This window comes from Haemaphysalis longicornis, unplaced genomic scaffold (genome assembly GCF_048455015.1).
Source record: "Haemaphysalis longicornis isolate Haplotype H1 unplaced genomic scaffold, Haemaphysalis longicornis Haplotype H1 scaffold_4, whole genome shotgun sequence".
Classification (NCBI taxonomy): Eukaryota; Metazoa; Arthropoda; class Arachnida; order Ixodida; family Ixodidae; genus Haemaphysalis; species Haemaphysalis longicornis.
In genome coordinates this window covers 191363090-191372727 of record NW_027526361.1, presented here as the reverse complement: position 1 = coordinate 191372727, position 9638 = coordinate 191363090, and the positions used below count along the sequence as shown (strand labels likewise).

Genomic DNA, 9638 nt, shown 5'->3' with positions numbered 1-9638 from the left:
CGCGGCTTCACGGGAGAGGGTGAGGTGGGGGAACGGGAAACACTGCCTGCTTTAGCGTAGCGCGCAGAGATGCTGTCGGTGTGCCTGATGAATCTTTTGAGTGCCAGGGTGGTACACATTTGGCCACAACATGGATGGACTCGGGGAGAGTAATCGGGTAAGCGTGTGTGCTCGCATTGCCGTCCAAGTTGGCGTGGCCGGGTACCCATACCAGCGTTATCTTGTGGGGAGGATGGGCGCGAAGGGTGCAGTTTAAGGTGTGTATTGTGCTAAACTTGCTTATCAGTGCTGTCCTGCGCCACAGAGCCCAAATGGAGTGACGAGATACGACTGCTGTGATGCTCCATGCCTGAAAATGGGGCTGAAATAGTGTGTTTTCGTTTTCAATGTGGTAATGTTTTGTTTCATAACCGAGGTCTCGGGAATCGAACGCAGAACCCCTACGCCAAGAGACTGGCCACCTAACCAACTGCTGCTGGTTAATGCGGACTTCCACTGCTCATTGGCTGGGGTGGAGATAATGGAAACTGCTGCTGTGTTCGGGCAAGCCCAGATGGTGTGGTGCAGTGTGGGCATAATGGTGGTTACACGGTGGTTGACCTTTGCATGGTGTTCACACAAATGAAAGCCTAGAAAAATTGGTCGCTTTGCTCGTGCAAAAAAGGCTGGAAATTTCAGACGTTGACTATTTGTTAGACTGAATTGTGGCACAGAAATGTCGTACTTTCTGTATGTTTGGTGGTTGCATTTTTGTCTACCGCATTGAACACTTGCCGAAAAAAAAATGTATTATCCTGACAGACACTTGGGCTGATGAAGCATGCAGTATTGCCAAGGAATCCAAGGTCATCTGGGATTTTACTCTAGTCGCTGCTTACCGAGCTTAGTCGAGTTGATGTCATTTGAAACAAAGAACAGCTGGTAGAGGAAATCTGAGAAATTGAAAATCACTACATGCCAATTTATAGGTGCAGCCTTGCAACCGTCCTTCATAATATTAGTGACTGCTACCACACGTGCCTGCTTGTGCTAGTTGCTGCAGGCCCTGTGCATAAAAAGTGTTGTGCTGTTTACACGGATTGGAAGGTGTAGCACTAGTAACCATGATTTTCAGGAAGGTACAAAACAATGTATGACCCTTCGGCGAGCTGTGTTGGGCTATGCTCCAAAAATAAAAAGTCTTGCCCTTGTGATATACACCAGTGTCTTTGTTTTTGTGTACTTTACAGTGCTTTGATATTTAGGGTCGATCATGGAGCCATCTAAATCTACCTGGCTTTCTTTTAATAAAAGTAAATTGGGCATATTCTCATTGTTTTATTGTTTGCATGCAGTGAAACTGCAGTGTCCTCGATTTTTATTTCTTGAACAAACCCCCCCCCCCCCCACCTTCACGGAACCACCCGGAGCTTTTTTTTTTTCTGAATAAATAATTGCACCCAGCCACGCTAGCCTCCTCCATTCTTGCTTGGCATTTGGGTGTGTGCTTCCAGAACACCCACAGCCCACAGTAACTGCCGGTATTTATTTTTGCTGTTTAGTACTCGGCTTGTTTTGTACTGATTGATTTTCGTTTCAATATTTTTTAATTGTTCATTCTTTTTCTAAATTTGAGATAAACTAGTTTTGGCTTTCTGGCCCGAGTCGTCAGCCAAATGAAATGCCGCGCTAGCGTAGTCAACGCCACTGACGCCGCTACGGCGGCGTGCACCTGCGGCATGGTGGTGTTTATTACACTAGCCAGTAAGGCATCATGTCGGACACATCGAGTGTCGATTTCTTTGACATATCCTCGGAGGAGGAAGACTACTCCGAAGGTGTTGTTTTCGGGGTTCGGCCGTACGATTACGAGCCCATCGTCGAGGGAGGATTGAATTCGGATGTTGAGGTAAAGTCGTCGCCTCCGTCCTTCCCCCGGCCGGAGAGACTACTCAACACGGAGTGGTGAGTTATTTGCCCTGACTAGTTGAAAACATGAAGCCAATACGTAGATTATTGTTTCAGGTGCACGTGTGCCCATTGCACAATTATGGGCTCCGATGTGGAGTGCGTGTGCTGCCACGAAAAGGCAGCAGTGGACGCGAAAATTTTGCGTGAAACCGGCCACAGCTGTGTCACGGAGAATCCTGAGTTCACCGTGTATTGCCTGACGCGTTTCATCCTCGATGTCGAATACAAGAAATTGGTGCACTACCACCCAAGGTTTAAGGACATCGACGACGTGAACGCGTAAGAAAAGTTTTTTCGTCTACTAGTTGTGGAAAGTGGCGGTCCTGCTTCACACACAAATTTCTCCCAGGCGATACAGATACACTGCTTACAGGCAGTTCGTGTGGTGGGCTTTCGGGGAGCTCGGGTCCGGCAACCGCGTTGTTCTGCCCAGCTGTGTGGTGGTCAAAATCCGAAAGACCTTCCCGTCCCTCCAGTACACGGGGTTCAAGTGGATGTAGGCAAGTACCCAACGGCGTGTCGCGAGTTTACGTAACCGAACTCCAACAGCTGTTTACGGTGAACTGACCGATATGTTTTTTTTTTTAACCTGCAGGTGATACTACCACTGCTACTTGCACCTGCGATGCTCATGACTCCGTGGATTGGGAGAAGGCTTCTTGAAATAAATGTACCACGAAAAGGCAGAACATGCGGACCCTTATTTTGCGCATTTCGCACGAACCATATTTCCATAGCCAAAGTTCAATATTTTGCATTGAACTGCATCTCGTCCGTATAACATGTCTGAGGTTATTGTGTCGACGTTATTTCGCAAGTGCGGCGCTCCAAGATTATACGAACAGACAATTCGGTTGGAAATTCGCGGCATGAATCGACGACTGCTTTATGGTAACAAGTCGCGAGCCACCCTTTGTACGCAGCCGCTGGGCATACTTCTTGAAAAAAATTTCGAATGCACAGCTTGAGGCTTGGTCGGAGCGCACGAATAGTGTCGTGCTTGCGGGACAAGCGCTCGCTCCACCGCGCGCCTCCCACACCTCCGCACGCGCGCGTTCACGATCTCCTCCTGGCTGGCCGAGCCGGCCGCGCCGGCCGGTGCGCCGTCAGACCCGGACGGCCAGGCAGACCGTCCGGCCGCTCGCGCCGACGGCTGATACGTCACTTCCGCCTGCCCGTAATGGCCGCGTTTTGCCCAGTTTCGGTTTCAAAATCGTCGATTTTTGCTGGTCGCTTGCGGCGTAATTCCGCACATTTTAGGCGTCATACTTCGTACATCGCGGTCTTTTTATTCATACTATGCAGGAACAGTGATTTTGCGCGGTCGAAATTTTGAGTGCAGTTGGCCTTTAACAGGAGCACTCGGCATTTTCTTGTTTTTTAACTGCCGGTCAGTCGCCGCAAGGCACGTGCTCACGTGCGCGTGCTCGGCATTTTCTGGGTATTTATTACTACGGACATAAAAATTACAATTTCCTCAACAGCTTTGGTGTTAAAACACATTTAAAATATTTGTTTCTTGAGAGGCCTGTCGTAGAGATGACTTGTAGTTTTGATTTGATTGATTATGAGGTTTAACGCGCCGACGCTCCAAAGGCGATGAGCGGCGCCGTAGTGGAGGGCTCGGAATTAATTTGGAATCTTCAACGTGCGCACAAATCTCGAACACACCGGCATGTTCGGTTTTCGCCTCCATCCTAAAATCGACCGCGGCGGCCGGGAAAGAGTACTTGTGTTTGTTTAGACCTATCCTGGAATGGATGATATATTTATAATTTTTCCGCCTGATAGCCCTTTTTATAACGGAAAGGCGTCTCTTGCCTAAAAGAACTAGCTTTCCCAAAATTCCGCCTCAATCGGCTTCAATTAACCTAAAGTAACTAGCTTTTATACTAAACAAAAATTGCCGCAGCTTGCGCTGGTGGTGCAAGGCTGGAGAAACCGCAGAGCTGGCGGCCCCTCTCCTTTCGTCGCAGACCTGGCTGTTGCACCGCTAATAGATTTCCGAACTTGACGCTGAAAGTTTTCCATAACTGACCCACCCGGATGGCTTTGTCCGCAGGCTTTCACTTCTCTCCCGAAGTGGACCGCGTTAGCACGCGCTAAACCCGCGGCAACCTGTTTCGCGAACTCGGCGCCTGTGGCACGAACTCGGCGTCTCTGGTCCCCACTGCAGGAGCGAGCAAACGTAAACTGGCCAAGAGAACAGCACGTGAAAAAGCACGTCACGAAAGCTGGGCAGTGTTCGCGAAGGTCGAACAGGACAACGCCGGGCGCTCCTCACGAGGCGCCTGCTCATATGCGCTCGGTAATATTGGTATTGTTTTCCGGTATTGCTCTCGTGCGGAACCGGAAGGTTAAACAGCTTTTCTGTTAATAGGTATTGAATGTCCTATGCTAGCGCTTTATTACAGCACAGGTTCACAAGGTGGTCTCGTGGGAAGTACTTTATGCGGATTTGAGTTGACGCTAGTGCGATGTTAAGTATAAACGTGCTTATATCTATTGACCTCCATACTTTTTGGACTCTTTATTTGAAAAGTTCTTAGCCACCACCATTTCGCGCTTTCAGGGCTTGGTAACAGGTCTAGAGAATTTTATATATTTACCACCAATTCACCACGTTGACATGCCAGAACAGGCGCCTTTTTTCTGATTACGAATGACGAGTCAGGGTTTTCATAAGACGTACTGGTAGGAAATGAATGCTGTGAAGGCTGCAGGCTGAAGTCCGGCAGCTTCTGGCGTGCGCAATAGCAAGGTCGGTTGATCTGGTAAGCTGATGCAGAATAAGAAAATAGCACATTGTATAACTCCAAATAGCCTCGACAATCAACCCAAGCAGTTTCTTGATTTTTACACCGATCGTGATAACAAAGCAAGCGGCAGCTTTTGCTGTCAATATGCGGTGGATGTGACCCAGCTATAATAAATTAGTGTACTTCAGAGCACATAAACTAAGCTTTGCCACACCGGCAGTTTCTCCCGCCTGTGTATTCACCCCGTCACGTAAGTCGTTTTCAATTAAGTCGCACCCGCTGTCCATCATACACTTGAAGAAAATTCCCAATGGCCTTAACTCTTTCGTCCTCCCGCAAAAGTGCCGGATTTTTAAGAGTCCAAAAACACCGTTTTGTTCTAAATCAAGTAATCCCTCATTATAACGACATCTCTTTACTCAAAATATCGCTTTATTCAAAATTTATTCTGGTCCCAACCCAAACACATGCACGTGAGGCCGCATTACTCGAAGCGCACGAAAAGCATGACCCGCTTAAAGCGAAGTGGCGAGCGGAGTAGCCCCGAGCTGCGACGACAAAGTGGAGAGTCAGGCGGTCAACATGGCGGGTCAACGCAACCCGGTGCTTTCCCGGCGATTTTCCCGGGTCGGTCATGCTCTATTCGCCCCATTCGACTTGATACAAAGGGTACAGATGCGTGGTAGAGCCATTGAATTTTGTTCGTAGACATTGGTGGATGGCGTGGACACGACGGTGCGCGAACACCGACACTGGTTCCATGGAATTAGCAGCGTCGTCGACAACAGGGCGGCAAAAAAACTATTGTGTCACACACTTAATCGCTGCACAGCTCGGGAAAAAATTGAAAAAATTGCCCAGTGATCACGCAAAGCCCATAATGCAAAACCGGTCGGCTTTTATGGTTGCGCTGTGTACTCACAACTAGCGGTTAATCATTTTTTTCTTAGCTCAACAAACACAACCCCAAACTCGAGCCACTGCGTTTCCAGCGCGAAACTCTCGTAGTGTTCCGTGCCGCCCGCACGCCCCCTTTAAAAGGGGCCGCTGCCACTGCCACTTCTATGTGCGGCGACCACAGCGTCTTGCAATGCTTGGCCATGTTGGAGCAGAAGTTCCTCTCGCCTAGCAAAAACTTGAAACAGCCAAAGTTGACCGCCTTTTTTGCATCTGTAAAAAGTTTTGATTCACTGAATATATTGTGCTTTGATTCTTCACAGCTGTGGTGCAATTAAAGCTCAAATGCTTGAACTTTTCTCAAGCTGCCGCTTGTATTGAAACACTGCTTATAACGGAATCTTTCGCCGTCCCGCTGACTTCGTTATAACAAGGGATTACTTTATACTGGATAGGCGTATATCGCAACGACTTCAACTATCGATGATCGAATGTCTTTTCAACGACACGAGTCTTTTAGATGTTGTCGTAAATAATGGCTACAAGAAACTGACCAAATCAAATTTTTTTTCCCATTGTCGCGTGCTATGCACGCAATCGTGGAACGAAATCTATAGCGCTGCGGATGGGCAGATGCAGTGCGACAAGACCTGGAACTGGATGCAAAGAATATTCACTGAGCAGTCAAGGAACACGGGGACCCAGAAATAATCACACGCATAGACAGCAACTACCTCCCGGTTACACCCACGGAAAGGCATCTGGTGTACGTCAAGCCAACACTAAGCGCGACCGCGACATCAGTGCCGAGGGGGTGCGAGCAGCCCTTCAAGTTCTGAACAGCAAGTCGGCGGCCGTTCCGGATCACATCTCGAACAGAGCGCTCAAAACACTCCGCGATGCGGTCATCGAGAACCTAACCGGTTACTTCAACAAGTGCTGGAGGGTGGGGTCTCTGTCCCAGCAGTGGAGGACTGCCAACACCATCCTCATCCACAAACCGGGCAAGCCACCGAACACGGACAACCTCCGGCCCATCCCGCTCACGTCCTGCGTGGGCAAGGTGTTGGAGCATGTCCTCATGTGTAGGTGGCAGGACTAACTGGAGGGGTCGGGGCAGTACCCCGCCACGATCAACGGGTTTTGGCGTTGCCTCGGCACCCACGACGCGATGATTCTTTTGAAGAATATCCTGGGCCGTCCCCACTAACTCGAAACTGGCGAGGGCAAAGCATGCAGTGCATAAGTGTATTCCTGGCGCCTTGGCGTTTTTACCAACGGAGACGAAACCATTGGGCGTTGGAGGTATACAGCTGTGCTGGAAAAGTCTCTTGTCTTTGAAAAGCCAAGCTCTCTAGCATGAGACGTAATCGAGTGTCCCGGTGTTTTCAGTACGCGTTACGAAGCGCTCCAGCGCAAGGCGTAACCGAGTGTTCCGGTGTTTTTTAGTACGCGTTACGTTTACACACGAGGCGTAAACAAGTTTCCCGGTGTTTAGTACCGTGGCTACATGAAACTACGATTACGAAGACGACGCCAGGAGACGACAGAAGCCCAAGCCCCTAAGGCGATTCGCCCCTAAAATTTCTCAGCACGCCATCTGTCTGCGCCTGGTGGTGAAGTTCAATGTCCAGTTCAAACTGTCCATTTTCAAATGTTCTCTTAAAGAATTCTCGTTTTTTGACATTATTACAGGCACAAATTTATCCCCACGTGGCGTGAGATACCTCGTCAATGACTAAATTGGCATTTACGGTCAGTGCAAGGTCCCGGACTTGCACGTAATTTCAGGAGAAAACCGCTTGTAGCTTGCAGCAAGTGGTTCTTGACGGTCACTTTCAGTTTATCATTAGTTTGCGTGATAACTTGTTTGTGAACTTTATTAACAATTTTCAGACTGCGTTTTGTATCCCTGCTTGAAAGAAGACAGGTAGGCAAAATACAGGTTCACAGGGAGTGATATCCGCTAGAACAACGCCATGAAATACTGCGTTCGCGATCATGTACAGGGTGGGCACACCTGAAGTTCAATTGCTTCTAGCCCAGCTTAATGCACTGTTTAGTAAACAGTTAAAATATGGCGTGCAGATAAGTGAAATAACCAATTTTGGTGCCAGATTACGCGCCCGAAGAAGCCGCACCATACACAGTTCAACGCGAGGGGCAGCATGCGATTGGGCCGGCGGCTGCTTTTCCCGCAGTCTCCCAGGAAGCGCCCGCATTGCGGCGCTCCGCACAGCAAAATTGGGGCGCCATGATAGCACTGAAAATTTCTTGTTTATACTGTGTCCCAAAGACGTAGTGGAGTGAAACAAGAGCGGTAATTACCACTCTTAAAGATGAGCTTTACTAATCTCGTTGAGCGGTTTCGCCGACGCAGTTGATTTGACCTTCGTTTGACCACAGTTGCGCGATACCCTTGGCAAAGCATCACGTGACTCGCCGAAAACAGCTATGCCAACCGAACTTTGCCGGCCGCCGCGTTTGCCCCCCTCCTGCAACCCCCCCCCCAGAAAAAACGGCATCGATCGTTGGTGCCCTCTCCACTGCCCGGTTGGCGTATACACTCTCCGCAGTTGAATAGCGCCCGACCACATGACTCGCGGCGCGCATGCGGTCTTGTTCATAAATGAGAGCGAAACCGGGTCGTATGATTTCATCGTTGCCGAGGTAGCTGGAAGCTCTAAGCCGTTGTCGCCAAGCGGCGTCTGCCCCCCCCCCCCGCGGATGTCACCGTCGTTCGGCTCGCGAAGCGCCGGAAGCTCGACCACAACCGTAGACAAAGGCAGGCTTCGGACGAAGAGTATAATCATTACAGCTAAATCAAAGGTTAATCAAGTGAAACCAAGATTTTGACGAGGCTGAGTCAACCTTTCGCTTTGCATATCAAGGTTTATATGAGAAAAGTGGCAGCAATTTCTGATGCAATATTTTTAGAGAGAAAGAACGCAAGAGTTAGAGAGAGCTTTTCTGAGAAGAATGATTTTATGTCTAGTGGAAGAAGAGGAGCCAAACATGGGACTCGTTCGGAATGGGAATTTCGGAAGAACCCACGGTGCCGTAGAACAGCCTGGCGGGCCCCTTAGCACGCGTAATAGTCAAAGGAGAGAATATAAAAGCGGTGGAACTCTGATAAGTGACGCAATCTAGGAAGGCTACACCAGTCATTGGAAGAAAGTTATCGAGGGACCCTGACGCCATGACGTCATGGCACCGGCCTTGGCGCATACGGGCAGGAAGCGTTCAGTTTCGCTACGCCCTGCTGCACCGTGGAACTTGTTCCACGTTCTCCAGCATAGGCGTCGTCAGCACGCTCGTCTTATCCCATGACACGTGGCGAAGCTCCGCCAGCAATTGACGGAATCGCTGCCACCCTGCAGCTGGGCTCCTGGACACGTCAGCACTGGTATCAAGTAAGTACCGCGAATGCTTGAATGATCGAGGGATACATCTGCATTCTTCAGAAACGAGCAGCGCGATTTGTGTCTGGTTACTATGATTTCACTAACCGCTCTTCGTGCATTCGCGAACGTTTGGGTTGGCCTCTCCTGCAGGACAGACGCGAATTCGTAAGATTAAATCTATTTCATAATATTTATATTGGTAGCACTGGTTTAAATAAAGACGTGTACAATGAAGATCCCACTTATGTATCCTCTCGCATAGATCACTCCCGCAAAGTTCGCGAATACCGATGTCGTATTAATACTTAGGAAAACTTTCTTCCCGAAAACCACACACGAATGGAACAACCTACCAGAATATATTGTATCCACCCCGCCACCCTGATTTCAAAATGCTCTGTAACAATTTTTGTTGAAAAGAAAGATGCCAATTTCTGTCTGCATTTCTGTTTGTGTTTTACTTTTCCTTGATTGCCTCGTGCACGCAAGAATGTGTACACACTGTATAAGCTAAGCATGCTTACTTGTTTTGTTATCGGTATTCATACCCTGTATCAAATTTCAAGTTTTATGTCGCCCCCCCCCTACTGTAATGCCCAAATTTGGGCGCTGTAGGTACTCGAATAAA

General features: G+C 48.9%; 1 protein-coding gene across 1 annotated transcript; it reads left to right on the top strand.

The window, feature by feature from the left end:
* Positions 1-1753: 1753 nt before the first annotated feature.
* On the top strand, positions 1754-2233 carry LOC144180163 (uncharacterized). Its single transcript, XM_077708550.1, has 2 exons — positions 1754-1944; positions 2005-2233. The coding sequence occupies exons 1-2, from the start codon at positions 1754-1756 to the stop codon at positions 2231-2233; spliced, it is 420 nt and encodes a 139-aa protein (XP_077564676.1).
* Positions 2234-9638: the final 7405 nt, after the last annotated feature.